At 50.9% G+C, this 20,243-nt stretch overlaps 1 protein-coding gene and 1 pseudogene across 2 annotated transcripts; one reads left to right on the forward strand and one right to left on the reverse strand.

Annotated features, from left to right (window-relative positions):
- Nucleotides 1-5,236: 5,236 nt before the first annotated feature.
- Nucleotides 5,237-8,972, reverse strand: LOC119267356 (UDP-glycosyltransferase 73C3-like). Of its 2 annotated transcripts, none has more exons than XM_037548732.1 (2): nucleotides 8,414-8,972; nucleotides 5,237-6,481 (listed from the first exon to the last, which is right to left on the reverse strand). In XM_037548732.1, exons 1-2 carry the CDS (start codon nucleotides 8,905-8,907, stop codon nucleotides 5,443-5,445), a joined length of 1,533 nt encoding a protein of 510 aa, XP_037404629.1. In that variant the 5' UTR covers nucleotides 8,908-8,972; the 3' UTR covers nucleotides 5,237-5,442. The 2 variants fall into 2 exon arrangements, with proteins under 2 accessions (XP_037404629.1, XP_037404630.1); XM_037548733.1 differs by lacking the exon at nucleotides 8,414-8,972 and adding an exon at nucleotides 6,825-8,407.
- A 3,001-nt stretch (nucleotides 8,973-11,973) lies between these two features.
- Nucleotides 11,974-18,540, forward strand: LOC119271311 (annotated as a pseudogene).
- Nucleotides 18,541-20,243: the final 1,703 nt, after the last annotated feature.

Below are 20,243 nucleotides of genomic sequence, written 5' to 3' on the forward strand. Positions count from 1 at the left end.
GCATCTTCAAAAAAAAAAAACACTAAAGCTCTGTTTGGATGTAGATATTCAAGGCCTTGGCATTGAATCGAAATGAAATTAGGCTGGACAGGCTGCCTCGGCTAGATATCTGGGCCTGTTCAAAAAAAACACTAAGGGCATCTTCAAAAAGAAAACTAAGGGCAATGTTCAACATGGATCACCAAATTCATCTGAAAAAACATGAATCGCGAAATGTCCACACACATGTCCGAACGTCTCCGCGGAAATCCACTCGGATGTCGGGCATGCACCCATGATCATCAAATGTCGGCATATTTGAAACAAATCGAACACGTAATACGAAAGCTCGATACATTGATGAAATTAACAAGTTCGACATAAAACTGAATTAAATTAAACTAAACTAGGCCAAGTAGCAGACAATGACCTTGTAGGCATAGCCACTGAGGCCGCCGACACCTTCATCGTTGTTCACATCTTCGGTGTCGTTGCCGCCGTCCGAGTCATCGTCATGCTAGTGGCAGAAGGCATGCCAAGCATCGCAACATTCCTTCCCGCCTGTCGCGATGCAGACACTCTTCCACCTCCTCGATTTGTAGGCAGATGGCGTGCTCGGACACGGCCAACCCAACTTGGAAGAGTTGGGTGTTGAGCGAGCGCCTGCGGCAAGCGTCCGACTCCATGGTAGTCTTGGACTGATCGAGGCCCAAGCCCCTGGCAGCGCGGGGGACCTAGGCCGACGCCACCTTGGAGTTGGCGGACACTGTCGAGCGTTGCTACCAGCCCCCCTCCGCCTCGGAGTGGCATTTCTTGCCCCCCTCCCCACGAGGACCCGATGCATGAGCCACCTCCTTGGAGGTAGTACTGGACGTGCAAATGTGGCTTGGATGACATGGAGATCGGCGACGCTTTTTTGCCAAAAAATAACGGCCCAACCACGTCCCCAGCCCCCCTCCTCCCCGGGACGTCAAAATAGCACCGGCAAAACCAGCGCATTGGGGGCTCTTGGGGGTGCCGGCGGAAGTTTTTGCGAATCGTGCCTCCCCATATGTCCTTTTTCTTGGCCCACTTAGGGCTAGTTCTTTTGAGTGCCGCTGTGGAAATAAGCTACTCTAGAAATAAGTCACAGATAAGCTGTTGTGGAAATAAGCCCATGAAAATAAGCTATCCAGTTCTTTTCACTTCCTTTCATTTAGCTTATTTCCTCATCTGTCAGGTGAATAGTCTGTAATACCCTTGAATAGTATGGAAGGGGAACAGCGGGGGCGCACAACCAGGGCCTTGGCGACGGCTGCTCTGGCTCGGGCTCCCGGCCAGCTGCGACGCGCCTCGGTGCTCCGGAGTGGGGCGCCGTCTGCCGGAGTGGTGCCCTGGCCGGACCGACCAGGAGCTGTTGCGAGGGAGGAGCCGCGCCAGAGGACAAAGAAGCGGCGGAAGATAGGCTCCTACTCACCTTCCATGTGGCCGGAGCTAGCCGCGACGAGGAGCCCAGGGACCGGCGGCAGCGGCGGCGGCGAGGAACCCTAGCCTTCGCGGCGTGCGAGGGCGAGAGGGGATCGAGCGAGGCGACAGGTTTCCTTTCTGCGGGGGGTCGGGTCGGGTGACGCGGGCTGGGACCTGGGAGGGGTATTTCCTTTGTAATTTGAGCGAACAACGGTGCCATTTTGATATACCCCTTCAGTTTTAAGTCATAAGCTGCGGGAAGCTACTCTACCCCCCAGCTTTTTTCCATCACGAAGGAACTAGCGGTGGAAATAAGTTGAGTCAGCTTCTCAAAACAAGTTCTTTTGGGCTTCTAGCTTATTTCTGCCATAAGCTGGTAGAAGCCACAAAAGAACTGGCCCTTAATCATTTTTCTCATAAACTTTGGGTTGGGATGGGGTGTGACTGGTGCACTCCTATTTTCGCTGGATAAAGGATTTGGCCCCTAAGACACCATTTTTTTGGTTCGGTGATGTTCTTGGGGCTCCAACGGCTAGAGATGCTCTGGAAGCTAGCCAATGACCTTCCCTTGGTTGCTAAAAAAACCCTTCCCTTGGAAAAAAAAGCTTCACAATCTTCTTCATTCCCGATCTCATGAGCTAAATACAGGGGAGGTCCGTCCAAAAAGAAAAGGGAAACGATCTGTGCCGGCTGACCGGCGGAGCGATCCGCCGGTCTCACCACGTCCGTGCGATCTACTGTTGATCATGCGGTCTTCAAAACAATAGCACGTGGCTAGTGAGCCCCACGCACCATCCAGCCTTCCTTATCGCTTCACGCATGTGCTCGGCGGCTCATCCCCATCCACATCCTTCGCGCATCTCCCTCCCCACCCGCTACCAAGGAGCGACACTCGTCACCATGGCCGCCGGCAGCTGGATCCACTCGTCGCCAGGGCGCCGGCAGCTGGATCCATCCACATCCTGCTGCAATCAGGGAGCTGCGCTCGTCGTCGTCCCCATCCACATCCTACCGCATCTCCTTCCCCATCTCCCGCAGTCAGGGCCGTGCTCGTCGTCTAGCCGCCGCGGCCAAGTTGCAATCGATCATGCCGGCGATGAACTTGTGCCGGAACCAGGTCCGTTTTGCTGGATCCACCCGTTATTTTTGCTACAACCCCTCTCTTTTTTTTGCTACCATCCCCTTTCGATTTTAATGAATTTTTTATTTTTTTGCTGAAACCGATGCCTTGTTTTGCTGGAACCAGCTGGTGGATGTGCTGCAAGGTCGACACCTTGTGCGGAGGAAGCTGCCTCCAGCGGCGAGGAGGGCATCAGTGCCGGCGGCGAAGACGGCGGCTTTTGGTGGTGCAACCACATATTTTATTTGCTGGAACCGGGCGTCAGAAAGTTGCAACCATTTTTCACCGGTGCTGGAGCAAGACGGCGTCGAGCTCGTTTTTGCTGGAACCGGCAAGTTTTTTTGCTGGAACATGCTAGATTTTTTGTTGCAAGGACATGTGAAAGACTTTTGTCGTGACCGATGGGGGCGACTTGTTTTTGCTGCAATCATGGATTTTTTTGCTGGAGCCAACGTAAATTTTTGTTGGAACTGGTTAATTCCTTTTGGTACATCAAACCTATTTTTTTGAATTTTTGCTGCAACTGGCTGTGATTTTGCTATCACGGTCTTTTGATTTTGCTGGGAGCAACTTATTTTTTGCTACCATCGTATTAATTTTTGTTACCATAATATTAATTTTTGCTACCACCATTTGTGAGCAACAGGGGACGAATGCGAGCCTGCTTGCCGCGACCAAAAGCCGTCGGTTGCCGGCCGGCTCGCCGCCGCAGCGCAGCTTGCGACGAGTCCACGTCCAGCGACAGGCTTCCCTCCTGCTCCATCGTGCCGGCGTCCTCCTCCCCTTCCTCTCTCTCCCCCTCTGGCCCTCTCCTTCCTTGGCCAATCGCCTGTGGACTGCCAGTCCGCCACCGCCGTCGCTCGTGGACCAGACGCTCGCCGGGCGCCACCGCCTGGACTCCTCTGCTGACCCGTTCCCTGCGCATCACTGCAACTACCCGCGGTTAATGTTAATGCGACAATCTCGCGGCGAGGAGCGCGCGCGGAAGGCTAGCAAGCACATGCCGCCCGTGGCCCGTTCGATGAAATTCCTCGCCGGGGCGCCTCGCGGCGGCGGCTGCTGGCGCCGAGGATGCTGTTGCGGGTGTACGTGGGCATCCTGGCGCGCGGAGCCACGCCCTACGCGCGCTGTTGCTCAATGCGCGCGCCATGGAGCCGGCTGCCGTTCATGCACACGTCGTGGCTAAGTTTGGGCTAGAGTTCAACCTCAACGCTCACTTGCCAAAGCTCGCTGGTCCTCACGGTGAGGAGGCTATCCATATGTTTTACAGAATGCTCCAGATCAAGTGAGAGTCATCGCTCATTGGTGCATAGTGAAACCAGGTTTGGTCTATTTCCTCCAGTCTACATCTTTCCCATTGCCTAGTTCATATTTGACTTTGTAAGGAACTCAACACACTGTCCTACTTTGAATATAGAACATTTGACCATGCCTGTTCATAATTGCTCAGTAAATCTGGATACTTCCTATGAAATAGTCATCTGTTTATATTCTTTTATTTAACCATGGTTTATTTGAACTTATTCACTCCTATTTGTGCCCCCAGTTGCTAGATAAATACTCCTACGTAATTTTATCCGTTTAGAAGACGAAAGTGCAGGTTTAGATTGATTTTGGCTACCAGGAGCGTCAGCCAGCACGTTCAAAACAATAGATTTGCTCACTGGGGTTGAGCTTTGACCCTTTAGCTACTTGTCATATAAACAGTACTGTACAAGACAACCTTGTTTTAGGTGATCCTTATCTCTTTTAGTATGGAGAGATCCTTGAAATTTCATGTTTGCCACACTACTAAGTCAAACATAAGATTTTAATGTCATATGCACGTTATGTGGGTTCCATTTCCTTCTCTTCCTTTGAATTATTCATCTCGAATCATCTCTTACTTTTAGTTTCAGTTTGATAATGTGCATACAGTTTATTTCATTTTCTTCTCCTTTCCGAACCCTTATTTAACTCTGATGAGCAAGTGGTAGCAAAATGAAAAGGAGAGCATAACATCTGCAGGAGAAGACTATGTAATCATTATGTTGACTGCCATGAAACCTGCAGAACAGCGTAGACAATTGATATTGCTGTCATTTGGACCCTGTTTAATCTCTAAACAATCACGGCCCCACCAGCGAGCCTAATACAAGCAACGGTTTATTTGTAAAATAAAATTAGTTCCAATGATATATAGGCTCTTTCTAATGACAACAGGTTATTTGTACTATAGGCTCCTTTTTATTTTACTGAGTACATACTTTTATCCGTTTAGAAGACTTAATTGCAGGATTAGATTGATTTTGGCAACTAGGAGCATCAACCAGCACGTTTAAAACAATAGATTTGCTCACTAGTCTTGAGTTTGATCCTTCATTTACTTCTCATGTAAACAGTACAAGTAAACCTTATTTTAGGTAACCTTGAGCCTCTTTTTAGTATGGAGAGATCCTTGAGATTCCATGTTTGTCACACTGCTAAGTCAAACATAAGTTTCTAAATTCATATGTGCTTTATGTGGGTTTCACTTCCTTATCTTCCTTTGGATTATTCACCTTGAATCATCGCTTGCTTTTAGTCTTAGTTTTGATAATGTGCATACTTTTATTTCATTTTTTCTCCTTTCTGAATTCTTATCAACTCTGATGAGTAAGTGGTAGCAAAATGAAAAGTAGAGCATGCCATTTGGAGAAGCAGACCGTGTAATCATTATGAAACTACCGAACTTCTGATTGTTTTTAATAAATATGGCTGTGTGGATCAGTATGATGCAGAGGTCGGGGATATCCCCTTTCCCAAAAATATGAAATCTGCGCAACAGAATAGACAGTGATCCTGATACAAGCTACCGGTTGTTTGTAAAAGAAATCCTTTATAATGATAAATATGCTATAGGCTCTTTTACTTTATGTTTACACCAAAAAAGAGAGCTTATTACCATCTGTATCAACCACTGAACGACATGCATTCGTCTTGATTTCCATTTCTTGAATTAATAGCCTTATGTTGTCATACGAAGAACCTCCCTCATCGAAAGCCCTCCTTGCCTTAATGGCGCAGTCTTTTGCTCTCACCCTCATCTCTTCTGCAGCCACTCCCTCATCCATCAGGGTGTTCACAGCTTTCTGCACCTCATCTCTTGTAACCATAACCTCCTGGTTTTCACTTCCCCACTGTGTAACTCCTTTCACTCCAACCTCCATCCCGATTTTCAGCACATCCACCAGCAGCTCCTCATTCAAAAACTGCTCCCCAAAGTGCGGCCATGTGATCATGGGCACACCTGCACAGATGCCCTCTATTGTTGAGTTCCACCCGCAGTGCGTCACGAATCCTCCAATGGCTTGGTGCTGCAGGATCATGAGCTGTGGTGCCCAACCCCTTATGACCATGCCTCTATTTTTGACACGCTCCTCGAACTCGTCTGCGAGCCATTCCTCGACTTCTGGAAGCTTAGCTCCTGCTTTGATCACCCAAATAAACGGTTTCCTGGAGGTTTCAAGTCCCAGTCCCAGCTCTACAAGCTGTTGAGGTGTAGTGCAAGCGAGGCTGCCAAAGCTGACAAAGACCACTGAGCCTGGCTTCATTGAATCAAGCCATTGCAAGCACTGTGCTTCATCCATTGACGCCTTGTTTCCTCTTGCGGCCATAGTGTTGTTGTCTCGGTGACAGAGGCACATTGGTCCGACCGCCCAGACCTTCTTCTTTGTCGTCTGCTCAAGGGATTCAATGTACAATGTCTCCAGCTCCTGGAAGCTGTTAATTACCTCACCATCACTTTTCAGCTCCTCTTCAAGGAACTTCTTACGGATTTGCTCCATACCAGGAATACAAAAATTTCCAGGGCATTTAGCCTTTGTCAGCTCTAGTGGCGTAGGGAACCCTGTGATTGTGATGAGCTCATTTTCGTCTTTGACATTTTGAAATACATTGTTGTGATAAGTGATGTACCTGCAAGATGGTTGTAGTTGTTTCAAATACGTATAAGAGCAGACTTCTTTGACAAACGTCAACCAGATATAGCTGGCCTAAAAACTTGCTCATGAAAACATTTGCTGTCTGTGATTCCTTATGGAGTGTAAATTACATATTTCATCACACAAACTAGTACTCAGATCATTCTTTTTATCCTTTCAGGTGTAGCCTTTTATATGTTCAATGCTTTCTTCTCTCTGGAGGTAATTTACACTAGTTTTTCGTCCACTGATGAAGTAAAGCACTTAATTGTAGCAGCAATAATATGCATAGTACAAAATTAATTACTCATAAGATTTGCCTCTTATTATGATTGTACCTGATGAGGGACGAGAAGCCACAAAAGCCACTAAAGGTCAGCCTCGGGATACCAAGCTCCCTTGCAATGTCCCCAGTCCACCAGTGAATCAGGTCGGATATGATGCAGCTCGGAGGCGAGCGCTGCTGCTCACGGAGGTATGCCTTGAGCGGCTCCTGAAGCGCAGTGATGGCATCCATGAAGTTGGAGAGCAGACCCGTGGATTGGATCATGTCCAGGTTCTCACACCCGTCCGGTAGGCCGAACTCGGCGCTCGGGAAATGGAGCTCCACGAGCCGTACTGCCAGGCCCGCCGTCTCCACATCGGCTGCAAAGCCTGCCAACCTGGATGCATTCACTGGTGTGGTGATGAAGCTAACCTGCGCGCCGTGCTCTGCCAGCAGGCGCGCCATGTCGGTCATGGGGATTGTGTGCCCCTGCGCCAACATCGGTACCGGCACAAAGTGCGCCCTCGCGGAGCCGCTCTGGCCATCGCCGCTGCCGGTGAAGGTCATGGCTGATCTGCTATTGTAGCAGAAGGACTGGTGGTGGAGTCAGTCAAACTGGGAAGACAGTGACACCGGCAAGATAGCACGATGTGTTGGGCACAATCTGATGATGGTCGCAATGGCAACTATAGTGTATACATATAGCACCTGGTGCTATGTCTTCCTAAGGAAAGATGATGAGCTGACGATGCAACAGCATATCAAATCGGTCACCTCTTGCTAGTGACGCATGCTCTCACGTCAGTCATGGACTCGTGGAGTCAGCCACGTGGATGAATCTTCTTAAGTTCTGAATCATCGGAGTCCAGGCCGTCCGATCAGACATCAAGGGCTTAGATTAACCACCGCTACCGCCTGTCACGCTCAAAGAGGAGTTATTTTTACAGGATTTGGATGATCCTCATGTCTGATGCTGACTTGTCGTATATGCACACTACTTTACTCTCAAGGCTGTGGAAGGCCGAGCCAGCCGATATAATATGATAGTGCATTATTTTCTGTGTGGAGATTCAGTCATTCAGTGTACTGTGACAGTGGGTGGAATTTTCTTGTCTGTATCCTCTCAGGGTTTTGTTAGTGAGAAGCTAAAAGGATCTCCCAGTGATATGGAAAATATGAGTCCATTTCTGGAGCGACGCAATGCATCCTAATCAACCCAGTGGCTTCCTGACGCAAAGAGGTACGACCGAGGCTCCTTGTTTTCATTTTGCTTCATGCACACAGACCAAATAAACTTTATATCTAGAAAGAACTTAATACCCCCTAATAATGTGCCTGCAAGATGATATTAGTTGTTTAAAATACGTTGAAGTGCAGACATCGTTGACGCATCAACCAGCTGTAACTGGCTTAGCAAATATCTGATGAAAAATGCTTATTTTCTGTACTTCCTTATGCAGTTTGAATTACATGTTTCATTACGTAAGGTAGTACACACGTTGATTTTATTATCTTGTGCACTCTATTATATATGTATGTTTTTTTCTTTTCTGGAAGGAATTTACAGTAATCTGTCCTCTACTACTGAAGTAAAATACTTAATTAATCATAGCAGCAAAAATATGTCCAGTACTCACAAGGTTTGCCTCTTTATGTTTGTACCTGACAAGGGACGAGAAGCCACAAAAGCCACTAAAGGTGAGCCTCGGGATGCCGAGCTCCCTTGCGATGTCACCGGTCCACCAGTGTACCATGTCAGATATGATGCAGCTAGGAGGCAAGCGCTGCTGCTCAAGGAGGTACGCCATGAGCGGCTCCTGCAGCGCGGCACAGGCCTTCATGAAGTTCAAGAACAAATTCTTTGATTGGATCATGTCGAGGTTCTCACACCCGTCCGGTAGGCCGAACTCCGCTGCCGGGAAGTGGAGCTCCACGAGCTGAACCGCCAGGCCCGCCGCCTTCACGTCAGCGGCGAAGCCCTCCAACCTAGCGGCGTTGACCGGCGTGGTGATGAAGCTGACCTGCGCGCCATGCTCTGCCAGCAGGCGTGCCATGTCGGTCATGGGGATGGTATGGCCCTGAGCCATCATCGGCACCAGCACGAAGTGCGCCCTCACGGAGCCGCTCTGGCCATCGCCGCTGCCGGAGAGGGTCATGGCTAATCGGCTGTGGCAGCAAAAGTGCTAGTGGAGTTTGTCAAGCTGGGAGGACTTGGAAGCGGTGCAATGGCAACCGTGGTGAGTAATATATCACGAGGTTCTGGTGCTATATATCTTCCTAAGTTGAGTTGACGAGCTGACGTTGGAACGGGTGCAGCGTATCAACTTGGTCACCTCTTGCTAGTGACGCATGCTCTAACGTCAGCCATGGACTCATGGAGTCGGCCATGTGGATGAATGAATCTTCTCAAGTTCTGAACCTCCAGAAAGGCGGCGTCCAGGCGGTCCGATGGGGCATCGGATGGCGCAGGTTAACCCCCGGCGCGGCTTATGGTCAAAGAAGAGGACGCCATTCGATGCACTGAATTTGGCTGCCAGGATGATGTTCAACTCTGATGCCGACTTGCCGTATATGCATGGTGCTACGCAACTCTGAAGCCTGTGGCCTGTGGAAGGCAGAGCCAGCTGGTAAATGCCAATAATATGACAGGAGTGCATTATTTTCCATGTGGAGATTCAGTGTACTGCGACAGCGGGTGGAATTTTCTTGTCGACCATATTAGTCTAGTCAAAGATTACTCTGTATGGTCTGTATCCCCTCAGGCCTTTGGAAGTGAGAAACTTCTGCAGAGAAAAGTACTCCATCGATTTGGAAAATACGAGTCCATTTTTGGAGCGACGCCGGTGGACTGGAGGCAGTGCATCCTATTCAACATTGATATAAACTTAACTTCCGCAAAGAGGTACGACGGCAACGCCTCCTCCTTTTCCGTTTTGTTTCACTGTCTGTCCTCGCTACTCAGCGCACACAAAACCAAAGAAACACTGTCTGAAAGAGACTCCCTAGTTTTAGTACTGTAACAGATAACCTGCGGCGATTAGCAATGAACCAAGGTTTGTTATTGTCTGATTTTATTGGATGGCAACAATACAGTGCAGGTCCACTCAAACTCTCTGGTGACTGAAGTGAAGCGTGGCGCATCCATATTGCCAGGTTTTGTTTTGATTCTAGAACTCCTGTAATTTGGTTGATGACCTCACCGGCTTTTTTTACGTCACACAAGGAAAAACGTGAAACCGTGGACGAAAGAAAAATAGCCCAAGACATGCATTTTTTTTAAGAGGACGCCATTCGATGCATTGAATTTGGCTGTTTGCCAGTCAGAAGCTTCTGCAGAAAAAAGAACTTGATCGATTTGGAAAATATGAGTCCATTTTTGGAGCGACGCCAGTGGAGGCAATGCATCATATTCAACACTGATATACAAAAAACGAGACCAGTCAAAACTAGCCCTTGGCGGCATATGTTTATAGAAGAAAATCTCTAATGACCCGCGGTAGAGCCAAGCCTCAAACCGAGGTGAGCAGCTTGCGCTCCTGCAAAGCTAACCAACAGAGCGTATAGACTTCATGTCGCAAAGAGGTACAATGGCAATGCCTCCTGTTCAAAAAGAAAAAGAAAAAGATTCAGTGGACACATGTCTGATGCAACGACTCTGTTCAAAAATTAGGGCCGCGGGAACGACAAATTGTTTAGCAGATCGACGGGAGTTCTGTCAACGACGATGATCACACGCACAATATAATAGACACAAAAGACACGAAAAAGATTCTATCACAAAAGAAGAAACTATGCGAAATAATAACCACACTGTTAGGGGGTTAGTTCATGTAGCATTCAAATCGAACGCTACATCCATGAAAACTCTACGAAAATTCCAACGTAACCTTCCTAACTAATTAAACACCCCCCTGAATTTCACGGGGTGGGGCCGTCCTCCCAATATTATCCAATCAAATAAAGACCATGTCATCCAATACTAACTGACGTAAGTGTAGCAAAACTCTATTATGGGTAATGTAGGAGACATCCGTATTTCCCCCCGAGTGGAGACCGGCGACAGCGTCGAGGTGGTGGTTCACGGTGCAACCCCCCAGCGATGGCGGCTGCAGTGCACCGAGCGCGGTGGCTGCTGGCGGTGCAGTTCGGGGGGAGGGCCTTGCCGGCCGGAAGGCAGAATAGGTCTAAGCCACGGCGGGATCCATGTAACCATGTTCAAGTGTAGGAAGACGGAGGGCCAAGCGGACCCAAAATTAAGCTGAGTGTTTATGTTCCTACACCCGGCTTACATGAAGGCGAAGGGGCTGGAGTTTTCTTTAAAAGGAAATTGTAAGCCGAGCACAACATTAGTGGGAACTTGGCTTATATAGCCCGCCATCACACAGACGTTAAGTGCGTTGAGGATGGACAAATGGCAGCCATATAATGCCGAGGCTTGTCTGTAAGCCGAGTAGTTTTCCATAGGTACGTGTAAGTGTTTGTCGTAAGATGAACACATTTTTAGCGGTATTCGGCTTAGCGTGTGATATGCTGAGAGTCCGCTTTATACTGTGTCCTTTTTTGAAGGTACTCGGCTTAGGCCCTGCTTGGATTGGCATTTTCATTTTAAATACCCCGTATAAAACTTACAGACCTCCCCCGTTGTTTTTGTATCCAGCCGAAAATAGCTCTTGGCCAGTAAGTTCCTGTAAATTAATTACACTTGTATTCAATTACATCGATTCCAAAGTCCAAACGCAGCCTTAGGTGTTTATAAGAGAGTACCCGATAAATAACGATCCGCGTAAGTATAAACACTCCGCTACGAATGTTTTTTTTCTTTTTGTAGTGGGAGCGACGGCAGTGGCTGCAAATGGCGGCACCAGGTTTAGAGGCCGGAGGAGTTCTATCAGTTCTAACGCTCTATAATTTGGTAAAACCGGCTGTCCAACTATGCTCTAACGCCCTATTATCAGTTCTTCCGCCCTATACGTATGGATGCTAAATAATGTATGCCCATTCCGTTCCAAACATTGTTAACGTTCCACTACTACATAACTTAGTGTTGTCATTTACCTTGTGGATCTTGACATTGTCATAATTAAGGTGCAGAATCTTGGAAGAGGAAGATGGCAAAAATTTAGTTGCTCAAAAACTCTCCTAGATAATGACATGGAAGTTTCAAACCCGGACCGCAGAGCTCTTTCAAGTTTACACTAGCCAGCTTTGCACTGATCATCCACATGCTCAGTTTCATGGATCACTTACAAGCTCTGAGCTTGCTTGTGCTTGCCTCACTGGTCAGCTCAGCGGCGCCGCCACCGTCCGGCTCCGGCCACCGCTTCACGCTCACCCACATTGACTCCAAAGGCGGCTTCACCAAGGCAGAGCTGATGCGCCCGGCCGCACACAGAAGCCGCCTCCAAGCGGCCACGGGGTTTTCCAGCTCGGAGGCCGGGCTGTAAGACAATAGGCTTTGGGGGGAACCGACACAACCCTCTAGGAGTGGCCTATCACATATATATATATAATGAGGTGGTATACAATGTTACAATATACATATGTAAATACAGTCTAACACCCTCCCTCAATCTTAGCCACTTTCTAATGAATCTAGAAGGGTAAGATTGCGCCTGCAAGTCTCAAACTATGGCAAAGGCAATGGCTTGGTGAAGATGTCAGCAAGTTGATCCTTGGAAGAAATAAACTTGATCTGTAGTTGCTTCTGAGAGACACGTTCACGCACAAAGTGATAGTCAACTTCAATGTGTTTCGTTCGGGCATGGAATACCGGATTTGCAGAAAGGTATGTAGCACCGATGTTATCACACCAAAGAACAGGAGACTGTGATTGGGGTATACTTAACTCCTGAAGCAAGGACTGTACCCAGATGATCTCTGATGTGGCATTGGCCACAGCCTTATACTCAGCCTCAGTACTGCTACGCGAGACAGTAGCCTATTTCCGAGCACTCCAGGCAATCAGGTTAGAGCCAAAGAAGACAGCATAACCCCCCGTGGATCGCCTGTCATCCGGATTGCCAGCCCAGTCTGCATTAGAATATGCTGAAAGACAACCAGAGTCAGACGGCCGAATATGCAAACCATGAGCCACCGTGAAACGAATATAGCGCAAAATCCGCTTAACAGCAGACCAATGAGTGTCACGGGGTGACTGCAGATACTGGCAGACTCGGTTAACAGCATAGGAAATGTCTGGTCGCGTGATCGTCAAGTACTGGAGCCCACCAACAATACTCCTGTACTCTGTCGCATCAGAAGAAGAAAGAAGCACACCATCAACAGCATTGAGCTTATCAGTGGTAGACATGGGTGTAGTCGTCGGTTTGCACTTAAGCATCCCAGCTCGCTGCAACAAATCCAGAGAGTACTTCTTCTGCGTCATAACAAGGCCAGCAGCACGAGAAGTAACCTCCACACCAAGAAAGTAATGAAGCTTCCCAAGGTCCTTGACCGCAAAATCAGCACCAAGTGAGCGAACAAGCGCAGTAGCAGCCGACTGAGAGGAGCTGACCAAAATGATATCATCTACATAGACCAACAAGTACATAGTAACCTCAGGCCTTTGAAGAAGAAACAATGAGGAGTCAGCAGTTGATGATGCAAAACCATGAGCACGAAGAGCCATTGCAAGACGAGCATGCCAAGCACGAGGAGCCTGCTTCAGACCATAAATTGCCTTGGACAGACGACAGAGATGATCAGGGCGATCCGGATCAGAGAAACCCGGAGGCTGACGCATGTAAACCTCCTCCGCCAAGACACCATGAAGAAAAGCATTTTGAACATCAAGCTGACGAAGAAATCAACCTCGAGTAACAGCCAGAGAGAGAAGAAGTCTGATGGTAGTAGGCTTGACCACTGGACTGAAGGTGTCTTCATAGTCAAGTCCAAAACGCTGTCGAAAACCACGAGCAACCAGACGAGCCTTATAGCGCTCAATGGACCCATCAGAATGCCTCTTCACTTTGAAAACCCATTTGGAATCAATGACATTTACCCGTGATTGTGGAGGAACAAGAGTCCATGTCTGATTGCGAAGAAGCGCTTGATACTCCTGCTCCATGGCCTCTCTCCAATGAGGAATGCGCATAGCAGCTTGATACGTGCGTGGCTCAGAGGATGGATCTGCGAGAGCAGCAGACATGCACGCCGCTAACCAAGCAACTGTGCCATCGTGACGTTGCTTAGGCTGAAAAATGCCACTCCGACTGCGCGTATGTGGACGTAGAGCAGCAGCAGGAGCCGGCGGAGGCGAAGGTTACGGAGACGTGACGGTCGCCGGAGATGCAGGAATCACTTCAGGCGAGCTCGGGACAGACGACTCCGGGCTGCATGGCGAAGACTGGCCCGACGACAGGGGCTCAGAGGCCATGGGCGAACCGAGAGTGGGCGAGGCCAGCTCCGGTGACACCGGCCCAGACGGCCTTGGCGAGGCGAGAGCAGGCGAGGCCGGCCCTGGTGAGAAGGGCCCAGACACCCTGGGCGAGGCAGGGGCGGGCGAGGCCAGGCCTGGTGATGACTGCCCCGACGCCCTGGGCGAGACGGGGACCGAGGAGGCCGGCCCAGTCGGCGGGGTTGCAGGGCGCGACGATGGCGAAGGCAGCCCAGAAGCCAGAGGCGACCGGGCCAGGACGTCGATCGGCCGTGCATGAGCACGGAAACCGAGGCCATGCAGGGGCGCCATGTGCTCCTCATGCACAACAGAAGGTGCCGAGGATGAAGGCGATGGCGACAAAGAGGAAGATGGCACTTCCAGAATCTCCAAACGAGCCCCACGACCAGTGCCTGCACCATGGTTAGGCAACAATAGAGGAGAATATGCAACATCATCAAATTGGTCAGAAGCAACAGAGGATGAATGCATGACAGGTGGCTCAGTAGTGGACACAGGGAGTTTGGCAAAGGGAAAAACATGCTCATCAAACACAACATCCCGAGAGATGTAGACACGATTAGTGGGCACATGAAGACATTTGTATCCTTTATGAAGAGAGCTATAACCAAGAAAAACACACTTCTTGGAACGAAACTCGAGCTTACGCTTGTTATATGGACGGAGATGGGGCCAGCAAGCACACCCAAACACCTTGAGAAAGGTGTAGTCCGGTTGTTCATTAAGGAGAACTTCAATGGGAGTCTTCATATTCAAAACACGAGTGAGAGTACGATTGATGAGAAAACATGCAGTGGTGAAAGCATCACTCCAAAAACGAAACGGAACAGATGCATGGGCCAAAAGAGTCAGACCAGCTTCAACAATGTGACGGTGCTTACGTTCTACTGAACCATTCTGCTGATGTGTATGTGGACATGCTAAACGGTGAGTGATCCCAAGCGACTGAAAGAAGGAGTTGAGGTTGCGATACTCGCCACCCCAGTCCGACTGAACATGAACAATTTTGTGCTTGAGAAGGCGTTCAACATGTTTTTGGAACTGAACAAAAATGTCAAACACATCAGATTTACGTTTGATAAGATAAAGCCAGGTAAAGCGGCTGTAAGCATCAACAAAACTGATATAGTAATTATGACCACTAACAGAAGTCTGAGCAGGACCCCATACATCTGAAAACACAAGTTCTAAAGGATGTTTCACCTCACGACTGGACTCCGAAAAAGGAAGTTGATGACTCTTCCCCTGCTGACAAGCATCACACACTGCTACATCTTTATTACTAGACACACTAGGAAGCTCATGACGACGCAAAACATGCCGGACAATAGGTGTGGCCGGGTGACCAAGACGAGCATGCCACTGTGACGGAGATACCCGAACTCCACTGAAGACGCGAGCGACGCCAGGGTGCTCCAGACGATAGAGACCTTGGCAGAGCCGCCCACTAAGAAGAATGTCCCTCGTGCCCCGATCCTTAATAAAAAGATCAAAAGGATGAAATTCACAAAGCACATTATTATCACGAGTGAGTTTAGGAACTGAAAGAAGATTACGTGTCACAGATGGAACTCGAAGAACATTGCGAAGTTGAAGACTCCTATTGGTATGTCTAGTGAGAAGTGATGCTTGACCAATATGAGAGATGTGCATACCTGCTCCATTGGCGGTGTGGATCTTGTCGGAGCCATGGTAGGGTTCACGAGTGTGAAGCTTCCCCATCTCACTGGTCAGGTGCTCTGTCGCCCCAGAGTCCATGTACCAGTGGGGATCAATGGAGTAGGACTGAGTGTGTCCCTGTGGCTTCTGCGGCGGCGTACGATCAGCCATGGCGACCTGACGAGCAAAGTTGCGTGTATCCTTCCCGTCATTGCCGAGACCAAGAAAACCCCGCTGGAAGCGCTTGTGACACTTCGAGGCCCAGTGCCCATCGCGACCACAAAGCTGGCACACACGTAGACCGCCAGCCCCTGGTAGCGTCGCAGTAGAAGGAGGGGCCGAGGCGGGTGGTGGTGACTGCCCCGAAGGAGCCCTGGATGAAGCAGAGGAGCGACCACCCTTGGTGGCGGCGTTTGCCGAGAGGGCGCCGTTGCCCCTGGATCGGCGCGTCTCGACTCGTTGCTCAGTAAGCAGGAGGCGTGAAAAGACCTCGTGTGCTGGCATGGGCGTGGAGTTGCCCCTCTCATTGATGATCTCGACTAGGGCGTCATACTCCTCATCAAGACCATTGACAATAAACGAGTTGAACTCGGAGTCGGTGAGGGGCTGTCCAATGGAGGCCAGCGTGTCGGCGAGACTCTTGACTTTGTTGTAGAACTCAGTGGCGGTGGAGTCAAGCTTCTGACACTCCCCAAGTTGGCGACGGAGCCCAGATACACGAGCCTGTGACTGTGCCGCAAACGAGCGCTCAAGAATAGTCCATGCCTCGTGGGACGTCTTGGCGAAGACAACAAGCCCAGCAACGGCCGGAGAGAGCGACCCCTGGATGGAGGAGAGGTTCGCCTGATCCTGCCCTATCCAAACACGGTGAGCCGGATTATAGACCGGACCGTGCACGCTGTCAACCAGCGCAGGAGGGCAAGGGAGAGAGCCGTCGACATAGCCAAGCAGATAGTGACTCCCAAGAAGCGGAAGAACCTGCGCGCGCCAGAAGATGTAATTGTCCGATGACAACTTGATGGTGATGAGATGGCCGAAGTGAAACGGCGGCGGCGGCTGCGATCCCATCGAGGAGACTGGCTGAGGTGAGACCACCGTGGAGACAGTCAGAGGGGCAGCCGGCGCGGTGACAGAGGGCGCGATGGCCGCGGTTGACGCCGCGAAGCCTGCCAGCGCGACGTCCGCCGCCACCAGCGGCGCAGTGGCCGAGGGCGCGACAACCGCGGTTGACGGGGCGGCGGCGGTGTGGGCCACAAGCGCCTGCCCAGGCAAAGTAGCAGCCGGCGGGAGCGCGAAGAGGGAGCCGACGCTCCGTGTCCCGATCGGCGCCTGAAGGGAGGCGGCATCCAGCGGCCTCGAGAGAAGTGCCGCGAGGGAGGCCGGCAGAAAACCGGTGGCGGTGGAGCCGGACGCAACGGCGGACGTCATAGCAGTCGGGCGACGGCGACGGCGGGCGCGGCGGCGGCGGCGGCGGTGGCGGCGGCGATTTAGGGTTTTTAGGCGGAAGCGGACGTAACCTAGTGTGATACCATGTAAGACAATAGGCTTTGGGGGGAACCGACACAACCCTCTAGGGGTGGCCTATCACATATATATATAATGAGGTGGTATACAATGTTACAATATACATATGTAAATACAGTCTAACACGGGCCAAGGCTCCGCTCGGGCCAAGCCGAGTACCTCATGGAGCTCGCCATCGGGACGCCGCCGGTGCCGTTCGTCACCCTCTTCGACACCGGCAGCGACCTCACCTGGACGCAGTGTCAGCCTTGCAAGCTCTGCTTCCCGCAGGACACGCCCGTCCCCACCGCCTCGTCCAGCTTCTCCCCTCTGACCTGCTCCAGCGACGCGTGCCTGCCCGTGTGGAGCCGTGGATGCGCCCCTAGCTCCCTCTGCGGCTACCGCTACGCCTATGGCGACGACTCCCACTCGGCCGGCGTCCTGGGCACGGAGACGCTCACGTTCGGCTCTGGCCCCGGCCAAGTACCGGCCCCCTTTGCCGGAGCTGTCGCGTTCGGCTGCGGGAGAGACAACGGGGGCGACTGGTACAACTCCACCGGGCTGGTCGGCCTCGGTCGCGGGAGCCTGTCTCTCGTGGCGCAGCTAGGGTTCGAGAAGTTTTCCTACTGCCTCACTGACTTCTACAATACCAGCCTGGGTAGCCATGTCTTGTTCGGCTCCCTCGCCGAGCTGGCCCCGCCGCCGTGCAGTCGACGCCGCTTGTGCAGAGCCCGCAGAGTCCATCACGGTAATATGTCTCTCTCGAGGGCATATCGCTCGGCGACGCTCGCCTGCCGATCCCGAACCAATCCTTCGAGCTGCACGCCGACGGCACGGGTGGGATGATTGTGGACTCCGGCACCATCTTCACCGTCCTCGTGGAAAGTGCTTTCAGGGTGGTCGCCGACCACGTGGCCGAGGTGTTGGGCCAGCCGGCGCTCAACACGACGAGCCTGGAGAGCCCTTGCTTCCCGGCTCCTGCCGGTGTGCGGCAGCTCCCAGCCATGCCGGACATGGTGCTGCACTTCGCCGGCGGTGCGGATATGAGGCTGCATGGGGCAACTACATGTCCTTTAACGAGGAGGACTCCTCATTCTGCTTAAGCATTGTTGGGACGACGTCGGCTTCGAGTTCGGTGCTGGGCAATTTCCAGCAACAGAACATACAGTTGTTGTTTGACATCACCGTAGGGCAATTGTCATTTGTCCCCACCGACTGTAGTAAGCTATGAGGTCTACCTGGATACTTTAAATGATGCACTATTTTTTCATGCATGGCAGCATCTGGGATCAAATGACATTCAAACCATTTCCATGAATAAAGGGGTGGCTCGAGAATTAATAGGATTGTGAAAGAACAAAAATCCTAGACACACGGACAGTTTACTGAGCATAACGGGTTGTTTCCAAACTAATCTTCTCCTCTCTTAATTTTCAGCGGGGATGGGCCCGTCAGTTCATTTCTACCTAATCAAAATCAGCCAGGTAAGCCACTCTATAATACCCTGTAAAAATATTCCGTGCGTATAGCATTGCTCATGAAAGAAACACTACATGAAATTTTTTGTACGCCAAGGAGTGTATTTCCACGGGCACTCGGCATAAATCACTACAGAAAAAAAATACATCATCTTATGTTTTGTCGTAAACGGAGTGTAATTTGTTGGCCACACGACTTATAACAATGTACACGTTCCTGCCCTTGCTCAAAGCGGCGCCGTGGAGCGGGCTGTCAGGGACGCTGTGCAGGTGCAAAGTTCAGGCTGGAGCTCAACGCCCACCGGCCCACGTTGCAAGCTCTCTGGTCCTCACGGTGAGGAGACCATCCATATGTTTTCCAGAATGCTCCAGTGTCATTCACTCGTGTTTTCACTGCTGGCTTGATTAACAAAGGGTTACTTTCTCAACGTCTGCAGAATTTCCACCATGGATGCATAAATGCATAATCCACCTCCTTGGTGGAGCTGGGAAGCTAATAGAAGCATTGGAGAAAATATCTGAAATGCACATGAGATGAGACCCAGCTCTGCAATTTGGGGGATCCCTGCTAGCAGGCATCCTGTATGGTTCATGGTAGTAGTAAGTTTTTCTCTGCTCATCTGAGTGTTCTTAGCCAGAATATTATTTTGAGAGAGGTACGACTCGATTGGCTCAAGATAGCGGAACGCGTATGGATGACCCAACGGCTCCCGTGCGACCTGGCGACCAGGGGGGCGATTCCGCGGGCGACGGCGGGGGGAACCCCGTGGCGGCGGCGGAGGGATGGATGGCGGTGCGTCCTGCGGTGGGGCGCGCTCGGTGGTGCGTCTCGCTCGGCGGGCGGCCCCCTGGCCCGTTCCCCTCTGGAGGCAGGTTCTGGGCGCTGGGGGGTGGCGACGAAGAGGAGGAGTCCGTTCAGGTAAGTAGTCAGGTGAGTGATGGTGTTGCGCCGAGGCCGCCGACGGCATGCTCGATGGGTGACTTTGTCGCCCGTGCGGAGGAGCTGGGGGGCTCTTGTTGGGTAACGTAGTAATTTCAAAAAAATTCCTACGCACACGCAAGATCATGGTGATGCATAGCAACGAGAAGGGAGAGTGTGATCTACGTACCCTTGTAGATCGACAACGGAAGCGTTAGCACAACGTGGTTGATGTAGTCGTACGTCTTCACGGCCCGACCAATCAAGCACCGAAACTACGACACCTCCGAGTTCTAGCACACGTTCAGCTCGATGACGATCCCCGGACTCCGATCCAGCAAAGTGTCGGGGAAGAGTTCCGTCAGCACGACGGCGTGGTGACGATCTTGATGTACTACCGTCGCAGGGCTTCGCCTAAGCACCGCTACAATATTATCGAGGACTATGGTGGAAGGGGGCACCGCACACGGCTAAGAATATGATCACGTGGATCAACTTGTGTGTCTAGGGGTGCCCCCTGCCTCCGTATATAAAGGA

This window comes from Triticum dicoccoides, chromosome 3A, assembly GCF_002162155.2.
Source record: "Triticum dicoccoides isolate Atlit2015 ecotype Zavitan chromosome 3A, WEW_v2.0, whole genome shotgun sequence".
Lineage (NCBI taxonomy): Eukaryota > Viridiplantae > Streptophyta > Magnoliopsida > Poales > Poaceae > Triticum > Triticum dicoccoides.

What these genes read in the sequence shown, in the direction of transcription:
- LOC119267356 (XM_037548732.1), bottom strand. Translation starts at nt 8,907, where the DNA reads ATGACCCTCTCCGGCAGCGGCGATGGCCAGAGCGGCTCCGTGAGGGCG. An exon ending in GGCTTCTCGTCCCTTGTCAG is followed by an intron (nt 6,482 to 8,413) that starts GTACAAACATAA and finishes ACCATCTTGCAG; the next exon opens with GTACATCACTTATCACAACA.